General features: G+C 43.4%; 1 protein-coding gene across 7 annotated transcripts in view; it reads left to right on the forward strand.

Annotated features, from left to right (window-relative positions):
- EIF4ENIF1 (eukaryotic translation initiation factor 4E nuclear import factor 1) overlaps positions 1–18,781 on the forward strand; it is a 46,492-nt gene that overhangs the window by 897 nt on the left and 26,814 nt on the right. For 3 of the 7 annotated variants that reach the window (XM_060170598.1, XM_060170600.1, XM_060170599.1), the window contains exons 1-3: positions 3,558–3,677; positions 4,332–4,451; positions 16,709–16,782. In XM_060170598.1, coding sequence (XP_060026581.1) covers positions 3,591–3,677; positions 4,332–4,451; positions 16,709–16,782 — 281 coding nt within the window. In that variant the 5' untranslated portion in view covers positions 3,558–3,590. The other 4 variants (XM_060170603.1, XM_060170602.1, XM_060170601.1 and 1 more) reach the window with 4 other exon arrangements.

The raw sequence follows: 18,781 nt of genomic DNA on the forward strand, positions 1-18,781 counted from the left end.
AGAAGTTCCATTTTAGCGGGACACGGGAACCAATCTTTAATCTGAAGTTATGTGGCAAAGTAGTTTTTAAATAATTTAGTTACTTTCAAAGTCCTGATTAACACTGTAACTAATATTTACTTACTGTAATGTTACTCTTATGAGTACTTTATTAAATTACATTTATACAAATTATGACAATCCAGGATGAAAAATCGGTAAGCACGCTTTCTAAATGATTTGCTGATACTTTGTCATGTACATTTACCACCATCAGTTTTGACTAATTTAGGAAGGAATTAAAGGCATTTGCATTTGAATTATAATGAAAATAATTAGTCCCATTGGGTAAGATTAGATAACAATATAGAATAACAATAGCTAGTGCAGCAGCGCTTGGTGATGTCAGACTCTTAACTACTTTGCATATATAAAATCAAAGATGTAAAGTGCCAGAAAGGGTTTAGGCTCGGCAAATAATTTGCTCTATGGTCTTACAGAAGTCTCTTAATAATTTCTTTGTAGTCGTTGAATACATGATGCCGCAACTGTGAAACTGTTCAAATCCTATTTTCTTGGAAGTAGGGATTACCCTTGGAGAAAGAAAAGCTGAGTAGGAAAAAGCTCATTTAGAAAGGTGGAGAGCAGTGGAGGTCTGAGTTGAGGCTGCTCTCAAAATTTTTAGGTTTCTGATTTCTATTTGCTTCTCTGCTGTTCTTGGACTGTTAATTTCCCCAACTGACTGAAAGTTGGGAGTCCCCTTATGCCAAATTTTGAAACAAGAATTTGAACCTAAACCAAGATCTTACAAATATTTAGTAAAGAAGTAGAATCTTTTTTCTCTTACTCTCTCAAAGGGGGTTCCTATACTGATATTTGAAAATTCATTATCATTGCAAAAGGGGGCATTTAGAATTACAAATTATCATTCCTGCCAAAGAGAATAACATTAAAAAGCAACAACGAAACAAGGATTTGCAAGCATCTAGCTTTTACATGACACAGGTGAAAGAAGTTCACAGATGCCCTCCCTTAGTAAATGATTACCTTTATTCCTAGGTAATAATTGTCTTCTCCTTTAATAAGGATAGATTAAGGCTTTGAGAGGTAAGAAGTGAGTTGAGAACATGGTTCTATAAGACATTAAAGAAGAGCCTGGGGGAAGAGTACATCCTCCATAGGATAGACTAGAAGACACCCAGGAAATGAGCTTCAGGCCAGGCCTTTATGATAATACCTACAATGCCTTGAGCACATTTCATATATGGCTGGTGGTAATTTAAAAATATGCCCACAAATTCTGTGACACTCTTCCCGTATAAAGGTGTAGACTAAGTCCTCTTCCCTTGAATATAGGCCAGCCTTAGCGATGCCTATCTAAGGAACAGCATGTGGCATAAGAGACAGTGACTTCGAGGCTAGGCTGTACAACTGTCTGGCCCTCTCCTAATTGGACACTTGCCTGGGAATCTAGCCACCATGTTATGAGGAAGCTCACGCCACAGAGAGACCAGGTTTAAGCGTTCCAGCAGTAGCTCCATTGGTTCCAGCTGACAGCCACCAACAACCACCAAACATGTGAGTGAGTGAGCCATTAGATGTTCCTAGCACACAGCTTTACAGCTGATGTTGAAGGGAGCAGAGACCAGCTGTCCCAGTTAGGACCACCCCAAATTACATATTTGGTGCAAAATAAATGTTGGGTTAAGCCATTGAGTTTGGGGATAGTTTGTTACACAGCAAAAGATAACCAGAACAGTGGTTTTAATGTTATCTCTTTAAAGCCTGAAAATTAGGTACTACTATCTCTTTTTGCGGTACGCGGGCTCCTCACTGTTGTGGCCTCTCCCATTGCGGAGCACAGGCTCCGGACGCGCAAGCTCAGCGGCCATGACTCACGGGCCCAGCCGCTCCGCGGCATGTGGGATCTTCCCGGACCGGGGCATGAACCCGTATCCCCTAACATCGACAGGCACACTCTCAACCACTGCGCCACCAGGGAGGCCCTGCTATCTCTCTTTCATAGATGAATAAACAGGTTCAAAAAAGTGAAGTGACTGGCTCCGGTTTCACACTGAGTGGCAGAGCCAGAATTTAAGAGCTTCAAAAAAATAGGCCTTCTCCACTTCTCCACAGTGGCTTGCAGAGAGAGGATAGTTGTGAGAAACTCATTTTATTCATCATTACAGACGAAAAGAAAAAGTTTTCATAATTGTTTTGTCCGTTGCCAATATACAAGGACGGGAACTTAGTGCGCAATCACTGCCCAATCGGCTGATTTCACAAGTGAAGCTCAAAGAAAGTAGGCCCCTTCAAAGAAATGTAGACTTCACTATACTTTGGCGAGAAAAATTACATTCCCCTCCACAGCCATGTATCATTCCACTGTCCCACGGGGCAGAAACCGGCTCACACGTGATCTCCGTCAAACTTTTCCTCCCCGCATGGCAATTACTCTCATTTGTTCACAGAGGAGGAAAATTATATGTGCGTCTGTGTGGCCGTCAGCCGGTCTCAGCACTACATACTAACCACCTGACATTCGCAGTTTCATCTTTCACCCAAACGCACTTGCACTTCTTCCCGTGCAGGCTATGGGGCGGGAAAGAACATTTCAATGAATTTGTCAGTCGCCTGTAGCTCATTCAAAAGCAACCGTGGCAAGTTTGCTTATTAATGCAGCAACGCGTAATCTCGCTTATTCCTCATACACATAGAGGCCATTTTAATAAGAGCGAAACTCAGAAGTCAGAACTTTGCCCAAGATTACACCACCAGTAAAAAAAGAGGCACAGCCCTCAAGTTCGCCTAACTCAAGATTCCCGCTGCCGAAGCCCCAGGGTTCTCTGCCGACGCGAACCGTGCAAACGCAGCGGCCGACCCACTGACCGACCGCGGTCACCCTGCCTGGAGAGCAGCCGGGCGGGGGTCCCGGGCTTCAAGCTCCGCCCCGCCCCGAAGCGCACGTGGGAACTGGGCGTCCTCCCCAGGGCAGCCCACGACGACCGCCTGAGCACACCTGGGAGGGTTTCCGCAGCCCCCGGCCAGGCCTCCTCCCCCTGCCGTCATCCCCGCCCGGCCTCCGCCTCCCCGCCACCGTGCGTACGCAGGGGCCGGAGCCCAGGGAGCGCGCCGCGATGTTTCCTTCTTCCGGCCGGCACCGCCGCGGACACCTCACATCCGGGCGCGCGTCGGCGAAGGCTGCGCTGGGGCCCGGGTGCGTGGAGGGAGATATTAAGGGGGAGGGGGCCGGGGAGGAGGGGCGGAGGGCTGGGTTGCGGTTACGGCGGCTGAAGGGAGACAATCCGAGCGGGTTGGGGGGGGGCGAGAGCGAAGGCCGCGCGGAGCAGCCCTCGGACCGGCGCGGGCGGCGGGCAGGGGAGCGGCGGCCGAGGCACCGAGTAAGGGCTGGGTGGCGGTGGGGGTGCCGGGATTCGGGGCGCCGCACGCCTGGGCCCGCGGGAAAAGAAGGGGCGCGGGTGCGCTGCGCCCAGGTTCGCGGGCGTGAGCGCGAGCGCCGGGGCGCGCGCGGGGGCCGGGCAGGGGCGCGAGGCCAGCGGGGCGGCCGGCTAGCAGCGGGCGGGCTGGTGGGGCCCGAGCCGCCGGGCTGGATGGCGGCGGGCCTGTACCGGCTCCAGCTCGGAGTGCCCGGGCCGGGGGATTCGGCCTCCCCGCTTCCTCCGGCCCACCTCCCCTCCGTGAGTACTGTCCCCGCCCATTCTCCGAAGGAGGCCGCTGGGTCGGGGCCTGCGCGAGAGGCCGGGGGTTGGGGTCTCGGCCAGGGGAAGCTGAGCTTTGGAGCTGAAGCCTGCGCTCGCCCCTTCCTTGCCAGGGGCTCCCCTGACATGTCCACAGGTGCGGCTGGCCTAGTGAGGGGCGCTCTGGCCCCGTCCCCAGTCCCTGGCCTCCGGTAACAAGGGGCAGCTGGCGCCGTCCATTGGCAGGTGACAGGCACTTTACCACTGCCCGACTTCCCGGATCCCCAGCTCCAGCCAGTCTCCTACCTGCCCCCACTACGAGAAACTTCCCCACTACTGCCTGAACGGCCCTCACGGGTGGCAGCGACTAATGTTGGTTTCTTTTTGTATTAAAACTGCTTAAAGGGTGGACCCTGATTTGGGCATGTTGCACTTCTCCTTTCCTTATCCTGTGATGCTTAGCTCTTTGATAGAAGAGGTATCTAAGTACCAGTGTTTCTGTTTCCAAGTGGGTTCTGGTTTATAGCGTAATTGTTGGGTGAGGGTTTTTTAAAGGCAGTCAGTCTAAGAGATATGAATTTCCGTTTCTTAAAACAGTCAGGACTTATGAAAATTTATTGTTCTCAGTGACAGTTTTGTGCTGATTTCTTCCAGGTGCAAAGAACTGTAGACCAAGGAGCCATGGATAGAAGTGTGGGTGAAACAGAAAATGGAGATGCCTTCCTTGACCTGAAGAAGCAACCGGCCTCCAAATCCCCGCATCGCTATACAAAAGTAGGCTTTGTGGGCTTCCCTGGTGGCGCAGTGGTTGGGAGTCCGCCTGCCGATGCGGGGGGCGCGGGTTCGTGCCCTGGTCCGGGAGGATCCCACGTGCCGCGGAGTGGCTGGGCCCGTGGGCCATGGCCGCTGGGCCTGCGCGTCTGGAGCCTGTGCTCCGCAGCGGGAGAGGCCACAGCAGTGAGAGGCCCGCGTACCGCAAAAAAAAAAAAAAAAAAAAAAAGTATGCTTTGTTATTAATGAAATAGTGTTTTATAGGTGAGGAGATTAGTAACATTGTGTAGGAATTTCATTAGTATTATTTAAAGTGGTAGTCTCATTCTGACTCACTATGTGAACTAAATATTAACTAGATTTAGTAAAGCATTGCTTTGAACTTTTTTCTGCAGTGTGAATACCCAGAGTTTAAACTAGAATTTGCCCCTAAGTAGCCTTCAGGTGAAGGGAATATTGGCTCGATATTCCCTGTGTGAATTTGTGGATCAGTATATGTTGGCAGACAAATTCTGTAACAGCTGTGTAATTGATGTGTTATTGACTTACATTCCATAGAGTAAGGATTTCAGCTCTGGGATGCCTCACAGAAATCAGTGTCCTCTGTATTGATGTTTCCTTGAGAGGCGAACTCCCCACAGGAATACTCTGGTGTGCTTGCCTAGGGTAACCAGATTTTTTAATTCTTTTTTTTTTTTTTTACTTCCTGTTGTAAAATGCATATCGACTCAACAAAAGTTAAGACTTCAAGCTAAAAACTTGTGGTGATTTAAAACTCTTCCAGATATCTCCTCTTTCAGGGGGGTGGGGGAGGAGGAATCACCTGAAGGTTGTATATTTATTGAAGCTATTGTTTCACTGTCCTGTGGGCTACTGAACATTTCTGAAGAGGTTGACTGGAGCAGTGAATTCTCCTAGTGCACTGAACTGTGTTGAACTGGAGTACATAAAATGTGCATGGGACTGTTGACGGGAAGGGTTGTGTCCTAGTTGGGCCCATATCTGTTATTTCCCTGGTGTGAACCCCATCAAGGATTCTAACGTGGTTATCATCCCTGGCTTCCCAGAATACTGATTGGTTAGTATTTTAAACTCGGGCTTTGTTTGTGTACTGATGCTACTACTCTTAACTACTTGATAAACTATCCGATGCTATTGGAGTAATATTCATTTTTAGCATTAAAAAAAAAAACTTGAGGAAAAGAGTGTTTTCAGGTGTAAAAGAGTTTTGGTTAATTGCTGTATTAATACAATCTGTTTTGGCATGACAGAATGTGAGTTGATAGAAAGCACTTTACTTCTTCATTCAGATTTGGTCTTCCCAAATATAGTTTCCCTCAAACCTGAGAGTGCTTGTATAGTATTTCACAACTTAAATTCATTACCTAAAATGTTGACAGCTGAAATCTGAATGGAGAAAAGCTTATTAAATGAAGGGAAAGTGATTTAAACTGCTCTTATTGATATAAGCTCATGTGAATTCAGGTCTCCCAGCAGTTTTTGAATAAAAGTTCTGACTGGTACTTTATGTGTAGAGTCCAGGCATAGAGGCTTTTGAATCACTGTCACACACTCATCAGAGGGTAGTATGTATATTTCATCTTTAATGTATATGCATCTTTATGCATAAGTCATTTTTAGGAAGATATTATTAGTCTTTCTTAGTGTGGAACTTATATATGTCTACAGTAAAGACTGAGAAGCTCAATATTGCCCATTTTTGACAATCCAGCCTCAGAATTCTGCCATGCTTAGATAAATGTGCCTTAAAGAAATTTTTAGGTTGACAGTTAAGTTTACATTCAATGGTCTTCTCTCCCCAATTTAGTTAGAAATAGTTTTACTTTCCACTTCTTTCAAGAGTACTTAGTTAATGGCAATTTTAGGGTCATGTTTAGGCAGTGTTGGGGTATTAGGGTAGTGCTTTCATATATATGTTTCTCAACACTCTGGTAATTTTATGTGGGATTTGAGGCAAACTAAGCCTTTTTCCTTTTGAAGGAAGTTTGAAACAGTCCTATGTTCTGAGCACTATAATAAATGTCTTTTGGTTCCACAACTGGAATAATATTTGAGCCATCGTACTCCCTATATACATACTGGAATCAAACTATTGGAATAAATAAAACATTTAGTAATGTTTCTGCCACTTCAGGTTCACAACCTAGAAAGTTTAGAAGCAATAGAAGGAAACTGTTCTCAGTGATTTTTGTAAGTGATGTCTTGTCTGAAAACTTTTGTAATTGAGGGATTTGTAATTAACTACAGGGTCAAGAAAACACTGGCCAGATGAGAGGGTTTCTTAAGCTTTGACCCTTCTCCACTTAGTAGTATTCAGTTGTTTTATGGGATAACGTGAATAGTCTGTTCAGAATTCGAGGTTTTTTCCCTATGCAGGTGGAGGAGTTCAGATGTTTGGCGAGTGCTTTTCAAGGTAACAGACCAGAGTTTCCTGTGTGGTAGGACATCCTTTAGTCCAGCTAGCTTCTCAAACCTTAATGTGTCTGGGGATCAGCTGTGAACCTTGGTAAAGTGTGAATTCTGATTGTTAGGGCAGGGGTGGACTTGAAAATGTGGCCTCTTAACCAGCTCCCAGGTGGTGCCCATTCTGCTGGTCCACTGACCATGCTTTGAGTAGCAAGGCTTTAGTCTTCTGTGGAGAACTTGAAATATGGTGTTGATGTTGTCAAGCAACTCAGGTGCATAGTTACTCCCCAGGGTTCAGTTGGTGTCCATTGTGTTTCTATGAATGTCTCAGGAACTCAGGTTAGGGTCACATTGGGAATTTTCAGGCCTACTACTAAGCCTCAGTGATTATTAATTTGGATGGTTATGAGTAGCTTTATTATATGCACCTGCTATCCTGAGGGTCTTGAGCCCTTAATTTATAAACCCACTCAGGTCCATTTTGCCAGGCCAGATTCCTAAGATCAAAAGCTATGTTTTGGTAGTATTCAAATGTGCAATTTTTCTAAAGTGATTGCATTATGTTGAAGGACTTTGGGAGGTTATATAGACTGGGGTCTCACATCAAAAGTCATGGATTAAAAATGGTTTAGACAGTGGTTCTCAAAGTGTGGTCCTCAAAACTACCATTTAGTATCATCTGGTAAATTGTTAGAAATACAAAATCTTGGGCCCCATCTCAGAGGTATTGAATCAAACTCTAGGGTTAGGGCCAGCCATCACTGGCTGAATAACAAGTAATTCAGAGAATTCTGACTCAGATTCAAGTTTGAGAACCATTAGTTTAGAAAACAGGAGGTAGTGAGGCTTATTAGTGGAAAAAGTTTGGGACTCATTCAGCTTTTTCTTACCTTCATCAGTGGTCCTTGTTTACCAGTTCTTGAGATGTAGTACCTGCTCTTCTATCAGTGATACCATCTTCTGCTTGAAGTACAAAATAGAAATGCTTTGGCCTGTCCCACTATTCAGATCCATGTTTTTTTCTTCAAGCGAACAGACTGATCTTCTTAGATCACAAAGTATTACGTACTTTGTGCTTTCTTCTTTGCTCCTGTAGCTTGCCACTGACTCCTTGTTGAATGCAGTCACCTGCCAATTGGACATGGAATAAAAGCGGAGGACACTCAGAATATTCAGCTTGATACTGACCATTGTTAACCATGCATGTTAAATCTACCAGCTGAAAAATAGGTGTTGGATTATCTGAGCTATACCTGTGTGCTCTTCATTGCCTTGACCAGTTATAAATTGGCACCATTTTATTTGTCATTGTAGGGATCTTTAAAGGAGCCCACCCTAATTTGTGGCTGATGGGCAGTTGGTCACAGTGGTACAGCCATGTTTGTGTCTTTGCTTTGTTTCTTTGTTTTGTTTTGTTTGTTTTGGCCATGCCACACAGCTTGCAGGATCTTAGTTCCCTGGCCAGGGATTGAACCCGGGCCCCAGCAGTGAAAGCACCAAGTCCTAGCCACTGGACCACCAGAGAATTCCCTGTCTTTGCTTTAAAATCATTAAGAAAACAGAAAAGCAACTGAATTGGACTGATTTGAGTAATCCTTCTAGCCTTCTTGGAGAGAATCATTTGCAAGACTTGAAGTCAAGCCTTTGAGAATACTCTTTGATTTAAATTCTAGGTTGAAATCAGTAGTCCGATGGTCAGTTTTTGCTATACAAAGATCTCATTTGATAACTTCATGGGTATCTCATAAACTGAGTTGAGTAGTAGGCTCTAACAGGTGGCATTTCAGTGAGGCACTTAGCTATAAACTTCTAAGCTAGTATAAAAATAGGGGTGCCTGTTTATATGGGGGAAGGCAGAATTGTGGTACCAAAAATCATGATACCATGTTAATGTTTCAGCTGTCCAGAAACCTGACTGGAAGTTCTTAGAGGGGGCTGGCTGGCAACACCATAGATACTGTCTTCTGACTGCTCTTTCCTACCTGTTCCGATTTTAAGTCATCTTGAAAAGTTGGGATTAAGGGCCCTTGCCCCCTTGGGTATCCTCTCCTCCTTCCTCATGGTGGGAACTTCTAGCTAGATAATGAGCCAGTAATTTCACAATTGGAACGTCTGACATAGAAATCTGTGGTTCTAGCACCCCTTCCTAAATCTTTGGTTCAGGAAGGGGTGCTGTAAGAGGAGCTGGCCTAAGGGGAGCCTGCCCGAGGAGTTGGCAGTTCGTTCAGGGTTCCCAGCAGTCCCACTGGACTGGGACAGACCCAACACTGAGTGACAAAGCTGCTGAGAGGGGTTGGGCACCTTCCCCTGTCCTCTCAAGAGAATCACTGGAGAGGAGAGGATAAGGGGCCACTGAGCCCCACTGCCTGGTTTGGGATCCCCCACTCTTCCACCTACTTAACCTGTGTTGCCTTCAGTCATATTCTCAACTTCTCTGACTCTCATCTTTTTCCCCTGTAAAATGCAGATAGAATAGTATCTAACCCATAGGATTTTTGTGGGGAATAAATGAGAAAATGAATATTAAGTGCTTAGAAAAGTGGCTGGCACACAATAAGTGTTAAAAACTGCTTATGATGGGGGCTTCCCTGGTGGCGCAGTGGTTGAGAGTCTGCCTGCCGATGCAGGGGACACGGGTTCGTGCCCCGGTCCGGGAAGATCCTACATGCCGCGGAGCGGCTGGGCCCGTGAGCCTGCGCGTCCCGGAGCCTGTGCTCCGCAACGGGAGAGGCCACAACAGTGAGAGGCCCGTGTACCGCAAAAAAAAAACTGCTTATGATGTAATAAAGGTAGGGGGAGATACTGAAAGATAGCTTCTTTAGATACCACCTTTAGATCAAGGTGCTTATTTTCTAAATGTCACAGTAACCATCTCCATTTTAATATGAAACCAGAAAGCACTATGAAGATGTAATGCTACCACCCTAAAAATGATTTTCATAAGTTTCCTTCTGGTACTTATTTACCTGCTTACTTCATGTTTTACATTGCTTTTATCGGTTGTATAAACGCATTTAAAAGCCAAGGTTTATTTTTATTGTGTTGGCCAGATCAACAGAAAAAGCAGGGTTTCCTTTTTTTTTTTTTCCCTATTCCCATTTTCTTAGCTTCACATAAATCCTTTCAATAGAAGAAAGTCTTTGCATCAAATCAGACACCATTAGAGGCTTGGGTGAATCCAGGTGCTGAGTCCTGCTTATCAGCTCTGCAGGATCCAGTTTGCATCCTGACCTGCCTGTAAGAACTGTTCTAAACGGTGCCCCTTTAGCAGCAAACCTCATGAATGGGGGATGGTGGAAGGTATCTCAGGCACCCCCTGTGTCATTCGTTCACCATTGCCCTGGCTGTCATCTATGAATGCCATTACCCCATTGTGATCTATTTTTAAAAGCTTTCTAAGCCTTTCAGAAAAGTCATGTGACTCATAGATTGAAATATCAGGTCAGTCAGCAACCATCTGAGAGCCTGATGGGCCAAGCCCAATGTTAGTGGGTGTGTGGAGGGTGGGGACTAGAAGAGGAGGTCAAAGGGGGACCCAACCCAAGCGCTGCTCCAGGGACATGTGCCTTCTTTAGGAAGAGCCAGGCACACATAGGTGAGATACTGGGGCACTTCTACGGCGCTCAGACCACTAACAGTAAAATAACAATATCCACAGTAATCATAAAAAGTTGGGCTTTTTACTCTTGTGAATTGAATTCAGCTCACGGAGGTAAAGAACATTTCCCCTTTCATCTCCTTCTATAAGTGACTTGTGTGAAATTCTATAATAGATTGTCATCAGAATGCATAGCTGCTTCTGCAGGGGATTTCTGCAGAAAGAAACTGTATAAGGTTTTAACCACTGTTGCTTTGGGCTTATAGTCACATCATTTGCTTTCTACTTTAATTCTGATCACTGAAAGTGGGTGTCCATATTAGTAATTCCCAAATAGACTCTTTGGGAAGACATGACACATTTTCTTTAAGGAAGGCTGCTAAAACTAAGAAAATGTGTTTATACTTCCTTGGGTGTGGGACTCTTAGCCAATTAGCAGCTTGTTCTTGCCTGGTCAGGTTTTAGTAACCTATGCAAAAATTAAGGTCTCTGTTGATAACCCTTCTCTTGTCCAGATGATAATTTTAGTGAACTTGTTCACGATGTAAGTTTCTGTGGATTGTCGGGACTCTACAAAAGGGTAATCTCACATTCCCTCCTGAAATACTCATAGGGAAGGAGCACTCCCAGTTCAAAATGGGCACTTCGAAGTATTTTGCCTTTAGCCAAACTTGAAGGTTTTCTTTGAAAATATCCCAGAGGGATTCCTTTCCAGGAATAGTTGCTGTTAAGGACTCTTTGAGATGGCAAGTTCAAGAAGACTTCTTTTGAGAGATTGGAGAGCAGTGGGGCCAGGGACCACAGTCATCTGCCTGTGCTAGCCACTAAGCATGGCACACAGGAAGTGTTCTGTGGACAGTTACGAAAGAGCAAACTCTGTTGACTTAGCGTATGGTTTCTCTCCTCCGCACTTAACTGGGGGATCCTCTCAAGCTGGGATACCATCTTAAGCAACTTAAGACATTGCTGAAGGTAACAGGTTTAGTTCTCTAAACCCAATGAGGAGGATCTCATTTTTCCCTAAATGTTGGGGTGGACCTTGGGCCACATTTTGAGAAACGTGATTGGTTTAAAGCACTACTTTTTAATCACTGTGGGGTCCATTGGAGGTCTTTGGATAACCATTGGAGATGAACACTCATTGCAGAAATTGCACAAATGCGTTTTGTGTATGGTTTCCTTGATGCTGTGAAACTGGTTTAAGAAGCCCTGCTCTTAAGAACAGTACCTGTAGTTTGACCTAGATGTTTAAAGTTATTCCTAGGAGCTATTCAATCCAAGAATTGTTTTGTTTCCCCAGTTCTCAGCCTGTTAATAAAGAAAATTGCTCTTCATCCTCTGTAGACAGGTGGGCTGTGTTTTGGACATTGCATTTGGTTAGAGGCATACCGTGGCACAGTCGGTGCTGCTGGCGTGGTTGATGCCTGTGTGCAACTCGCCCACTGTTCCACTTTGTGCTCTTACAGGCCTGTCAAGTTTGTACATTGAGCATTCACACCTAGAATACGCCAAGCGTATAAAGTCAACAAAGAAAACTGGAATAATATGGGAGGGAAAATTAAAACATTTTTACCAACCTGAGCCACTCTTTTGTATCCAAGGGTAGTTGGCATTTATAAATTTGTGATTAGAGCAGTAAGTCTGTAACAAGAGAAATTAAACAAAACATTAACCTCTGGTAACTAAACCTCTTAGTTTAATTTACTTAAAAAAATTTTTTTTGAGATAGAATTCACATACATAAAATTCACCCCTTTTAAAGTGTACCATTTAGTGGTTTTTAGTAAATTCACAGAGTTGTACAACCATCACTACTATCTAATCCAGAATATTTTCATCTTGGCAAACAAACTACCCATTAACAATCACCCCTGCCCCTTATCCCCTTCCCCCAGGCCCTGGCAACCATTAACCTACTTTCTGACTCAATGGATTTACCCATTTTGAACGTTGCATATAAAGAGAATCTACGGTATGTGGCGTCTTATGTCTGACTTCTTACACTTAACATAGTGTTTTCAAGGTTCATGTTGTACCATGTATGAGTACTTTATTCTGTTTTGTTGCTAAATATTAATTGTATAGGTTTACCACATTTTGTTTAACCATTTATCATTTGATGGACACATGGGTTGTTTAAACTTTTGGCTGTTGTGAATAATGCTGTGAGCATTTGTGTACGAGGTTTTTGTGTGAACATAATTTTTCATTTTTCTTTGGTTTATAACTAGGAGTGGGATTGCTGGATCATGTGGTAACTGTGTTTAAGTTTTTGAAGAACTGCCACCATTTTCCACAGCAGCCACACCATTTTCCATTCCCATCAGCAATGTTAGAAGGTTCTAGTTTCTCTACATCCTTGTTAATACTTATTTTCCCTTTTTTTAAAAATAGCCATCCTAGTAGCCATTACATGGTATCTCGCTGTGGTTTTGACTTGCATTTGCCTGATGACTAATGATGTTGAACATCTTTCATGTGTTTGTTGGCCATTTGTGTATCTTTGGAGAAAAATCTATTGATCTTTTACCTGTTTTTTAAATTGGGTTATTGTCTTTTTGTTGTTGAGTTGTACGTGTTCTCTCTATGTTCTAGACTCTTATCAGATACGTGATTTGTAAATATTTTTTTCTGTCCCATGGGTTGTCATTTCACTTTCTTGACAGTGTCATAGGAAGCAAAAAAATTTCTAAATTTGAAGTCAAATTTATCTTTTTTCTTTGGTTGCTTAGGCTTTTGTTGTCATAGCTAAATAACATTGCTTAATCCAAGGTCATGAAGATTTATACCTATGTCTTCTTCTAAGAGTTTTATAGTCATAGCTCATATGTTTAAGTCTTTGATACATTTTGAGTTTCTTTTTGTATATAGTATGAGACAGGGGTAAACTTTATTTTTTTGAACAGTCAGATTTACAGAAAAGCTGGAAACATATCTTATATTGGTATGGTACAGTTATTACAATTAACAATGTTGATACATTGTGATTAACTAAAGTCCATACTTTATTCACATTTCCTTAGTTTTAAACCAATGTCCTTTTTCTGTTCCAGGATTCCATCCAGGAGACCATATTACATTTAGTTGTCATCTCTCCTTAGCCTCCTCATTTTCCTTTTTTGTAAGGCTTTTTTTACCTTTGTTCAAATATTTTTTGATCCCCGCAAATAGAACATTTTGGTCCATCTACATGTTTTGCGGCTGTGTTAAAATTTTAATCTTTGCAAGTTGACTCCTAAATAAATAGATAAAATCATTAGCATTTCAGCAAACAGCTGCAGTAATAATAGAGAACACCTATCACTTGGGCTCCCTATTATCATTTGGAGTTAAAAGTTTCAAACAGAGCCTCATTGTTTAGAAACTTTTTGTATATTGAGAATATACATATTTAAGTATGAAATATATTGCCCTTGGTTTAATAGTATACTAGGATTCTTAGTTTAATATTTGGATTTGAGGGTGGTGGAGCGAGGGGATATGTAATAATCTTTGGGTTGCTTCTAATAGCAGAAGATTGCTTTGCAGTGTTTTTTCCTGTAGTGTATAAGTATTTCCTATATTGCAAGGTCCTTCCTGTTTTTACTGGAAAATGTTTTAAGCCCTACTGTTCTTAGGATTTCTGTATTGTTGCATCTGCAATCATCATAACTACTATTGGTCCATCCTCCCCACCCCTCACCACCAAATTTGTGTCACCCCTGCCCTTCTGACGCTGTGTTCACCATGCAGATTTCACTGGACTCCAGTCTCTACTGGCAATTTGCAGGTGGTATGTCAGTACTTCGACAGTTTTTTCAGAATTTTGAGTAGCCTTTAGACATTTTCTTATATTTGGAATTCTGTTTATCTCAGACTTCCAAATTTTTCTAGGTATATCTACCCAATTAATAAGACATAATTCATAAATGAATCCTAAATAAATGTAAATAATTGATATTCTGGTTTTAAAACTAAAATGTCATCTTGTTCTAGGGCATTTTGCTATTTCTCACCTAATGGAGAAAACATTTAGGTGCCTCAGTTGTCTGAAGATACTGAGTAACTTCATGGCATGCTTATATGCTGTGATTCCTGTAGGCTGAGAGAGTAACTCTATCCCTCCGTATTTACCCCAAGATGTGGGAAGCAGTGATCAGAGAAGCAGCAAGCATTCTGTTGTGAGGCCTGTGACGGGGGTGTTGGAGAGGCCACAGCACAATGGTATATGCTTTTTTGCAAGGCAGTTGTAGCATTTTACTGGTACTGAGAGTTTGGGAATTGCTGGGTTTTTTTTTTTGCGGTACGCGGGCCTCTCACCGCTGCGGCCTCTCCCGTTGTGGAGCACAGGCTCCGGACGCGCAGGCCCAGCGGCCATGGCTCACGGGGGCCAGCCGCTCGCGGCGTGTGGGATCTTCCCGGACCGGGGCACGAACCCGTGTCCCCTGCATCGGCAGGTGGACTCTCAACCACTGCACCACCAGGGAAGCCCTGGGAATTGCTGTTTTTAACTTTACTATGAAAATGTTTATATAAAAAGGACGCAGTGGTTTTGTGTATACGCATGTGTATGAGCAGGTGTGCGTGTGTGCACACGTGTGCATATATAACCGCACATATTTCCTAGTTCTGCTGAGAGGGCCTAGAAGCAAATGAGGATACCCAGTTCCCAAATCTTGATTTATTATACTATTCCCCACTTAAAGGAACTTGGATTTCTCAAGAAATGGCTGACTCTGGGGTTAGGACAGGATGAGTACAACATAAGATAGAAAGTAAGAAAGTGCTTTTAAAAAATGATGGGGCATGTCAAAAGGATGCAGGAGCCTGCTTGAAGAGACTCTCAATTTGAGCACCAAAATAATTAAGGACATTAATGAATTATAGACCATTGGAAAAGCTGGGAATCTGTGAGCCCATGTCAATAATAAATAAGTAAATAAAAGGGGGAGAAGGGAGGGTTTGTATTTACAGTGGAATGCCAAGTGCCTGACTGGTAATTATGGAGGGAGGCCTACAGTTGAAAAATCAATATTGGTTTGGCTCAGAATCACCAGTAGATGCTAAATTTATGGGGAAATTTTGATGAAGGCTAGAATATTTGGATGATTTTAAAGTGTCTCCCCACAGATTGCATACTGATTGCAAATGGGAATGTAGTAACTAAAGAGTAAAACTGGAGAATACCTTGACCAGGTGGTTAACGTCAAGTTAACATCACTGATGAGGGGCACATGGGTGACATAGGCATCCAGAGGTGATGCTCTGAGGTGGACATCTCTTAGGTTAGTATTCTGCTCCAGAGATGCTTACCCTCAATCTAATCATGAAGAAACATTAGACAAACCTAAAATGAATAATGTTCTTTTTTTTTAAAAAAAAAAAGTAGGCTTTATTCTTTAGAAATGCTGATGTCATAAAAGACAAAAGAAGTTGTAGAAATGTTCCAGATTAGAGACCAAAGAGACATGACAACCAATATCTGGTTCTAGACTGGATCCTGTGTTAGATTCTAATAAAAGGTAATATAAAGGACATTATTGGGTCATTTGACAAAATTAGAATCCAGAGGGATAAAGTGTTATTGATAACTGGTTGTATAAAACTGACAACACTTCTCAACCAGGTTCTGCAGAAGTGAGCCCTTATGCCCTAAGGCATCCATTGTATGTAATAGATTCTCTTCTCTCCTGTGCATCTAAAGTGATACTGGCCAAGTATAATCCTTGGGAGAATGGAAAAATAGTCACTCAAATTATTTTCTATAGGGCTTAATTCTCTCATGGAGCCACAAAAAAAGGCTGTGAAAGAATATGCTCATTTTTAGGAAACAGGCACTGAAGTATTTAGGGGTAAAGGACCATGTACATTAAAAAAAAAAAAAAATCTGTCCCTTTGTAAGTTGGCATCTAATGCATTTAAGACCAGTCAGAATAGCTGAAGGTTTTATGTAAGCCTAAAGCTACCATGCCTTGATCAGCGTTCAGTGTTGTGGGGTGTATTATTGGACAGAAGTTTATGAGAGAGTGTGTTTTAGCAATAAACTGATCACTTACGTTATTTGCCAATTCTGCTTGAGCTTCTGCTGAGAACCTTGAGCTGACTCTGGTTCTTTCTGGAGTAAGTCAGGGTATAAATAAATAAGAACTGTATGAACTGCTTAAGGTAGACAGTCAGTTACTGATAACAAAAATAAGTTGAAAATATGTGGCCCAAGAAATATTGTTCAAAATCACCATATGATTTCTCTTTCTAGGAGGAGCTCTTGGATATTAAAGAACGCCCTCATTCCAAACAAAGGCCTTCGTGCCTCTCTGAGAAATATGACAGGTATCTGTGGGGGTCAACTTCTTGTTACACCAAACTTAATAAATGGAGTTGTATTGTTTTGCTGGAATTACGAGTGGGGAGATTTCAGGGGTAATGACATTGGGCTTCCACACAAATAAATTGCACGTAAGCTATGAACATGACTAAATAGCATCTCACTGCACTGTCTTCATCGGCTTTGTTATTAATTAGCTGAAATTCAGAGATTTAAGCTGCAAGGAACTCTAAGGACAACTAAACCAATTCTCTTTCAACTAACTGGTGATGAAACTAAAACTAGAAAATGACACATTGGTCAAAGGCACCTTGTCAAAAAGCAGAATTAAGACTTGAACACAGGAGTCCTGACCAGAGTCTTTTCTCTCTACCAGTGGTTTTTTGCACTGTGCTTTGAGGGTCCTTCCAGGGCCTGCCTGGGGCAGGACGATCAGGAGGACTCTGGGCCTTCTATCAGTCCCCCACCCCTCACCCCCAAACAAGAGAGCCGTTCAGATTTTTTGGGGTGGTTTGTTTTTTTTTGTTTTCGCCGCACTGTACGGCATGCGGCATCTTAGTTCCCTGACCATGGATGGAACCTGAGCCCCCTGCAGTGGAAGCACAGAGTCTTAACCACTGGACTGCCAAGGAAGTCCCCACATTAGCCCTTTTGCATCTTGGGCTCCTTCATAAGGTAGAAAGCTTTGGTTTGAGGAGGCTATAGCTAAAAATGGTCTGAAAGTCTCTTAGAATAACCCTACATTGCACTTCTTATGGTTATCTTAAGACGTTAAGGTCACTTTTTTTTTTTTTTCCCGGTACGCGGGCCTCTCACTGTCGTGGCCTCTCCCGTCGCGGAGCACAGGCTCTGGACGTGCGGGCCCAGCGGCCATGGCTCACAGGCCCAGCCGCTCCGCGGCATGTGGGATCTTCTCGGACCAGGGCATGAACCCGTGTCCCCTGCATCGGCAGGCGGACTCTCAACCACTGCGCCACCAGGGAAGCCCTAAGGTCACTTCTTAAATATCAAGGTAGATGGTTCATATTGGCCCACATTTTTAAAAATATATATAGTGTTTGATTTTTTGATAGACTAGCACACGCTTTTTTTTTTTCTTTTTTTGTGGTATGCGGACCTCTCACTGCCGTGGCCCCTCCCGCCGTGGAGCACAGACTCCGGGCACGCAGGCCCAGCGGCCACGGCCCATGGGCCCAGCTGCTCCGCGGCATGTAGGATCCTCCCGGACCAGGGCAGGAACCCGCATCCCCTGCATCGGCAGGTGGACCCCCAGCCACTGCGCCACCAGGGAAGCCCGCACATGCTTTTTTTAATTTTGTACATGGACAGTTCAGAAGGTTGCTAAATCTGGACTCCTCACCACTTTCCCCTGGTGAGGGTGATACTTGAATAATGGCTATTCTAATTGGTTAGGAGTTTTTGCTAAGTCTCAGATTAGCTGGGGGTTTTCTTTGTTTTTGTTTAGTTTTTTCTTCATTAAAGCTGTAAAGGTTTTTTATGCCTCAAATTGAATTTTCTTGTTACAGCTGTTTCTTCTTGGTGTAAAATAGTTATCGTGGGCACATATTCCCTTTGATTCTGAAGTGGAGACATTGTGCCTAATAATAATAATGAAAATAAGAGAGATGGAGGAAAGAGTTTCTCATCCTAGCAGAGCTAGAGTTAGGTACCAGATCGTTGGGCTCCAAAGCTTCTCCTCTGCACACTGTACCACCTGCCACCCCATCATTAGTGTGGGAGTAACGAAGTCAAACCCAGACTACACACTTTAGGCTCTTAAATAGCTGTCTGTCCTACTTGTGGGAAAAACTGAGACTGTACATAGAAATTCTGGAAAATATACACTAAGCCTTCCAGGAGCTGCTTCCAATAAGAGGATTAAGGGGCTTTTTCCTCCCTTTACTAATCTTCAGTAAACTGAGTAATCAATATTTATGGAGCATTTCTTTGTATAGGACAGGCATAGATACTATAATCCATATGCACCCCAAGGTTTGTGGTCTG

Source organism: Lagenorhynchus albirostris, chromosome 14, assembly GCF_949774975.1.
Source record: "Lagenorhynchus albirostris chromosome 14, mLagAlb1.1, whole genome shotgun sequence".
In the NCBI taxonomy this organism is placed as follows: Eukaryota; Metazoa; Chordata; class Mammalia; order Artiodactyla; family Delphinidae; genus Lagenorhynchus; species Lagenorhynchus albirostris.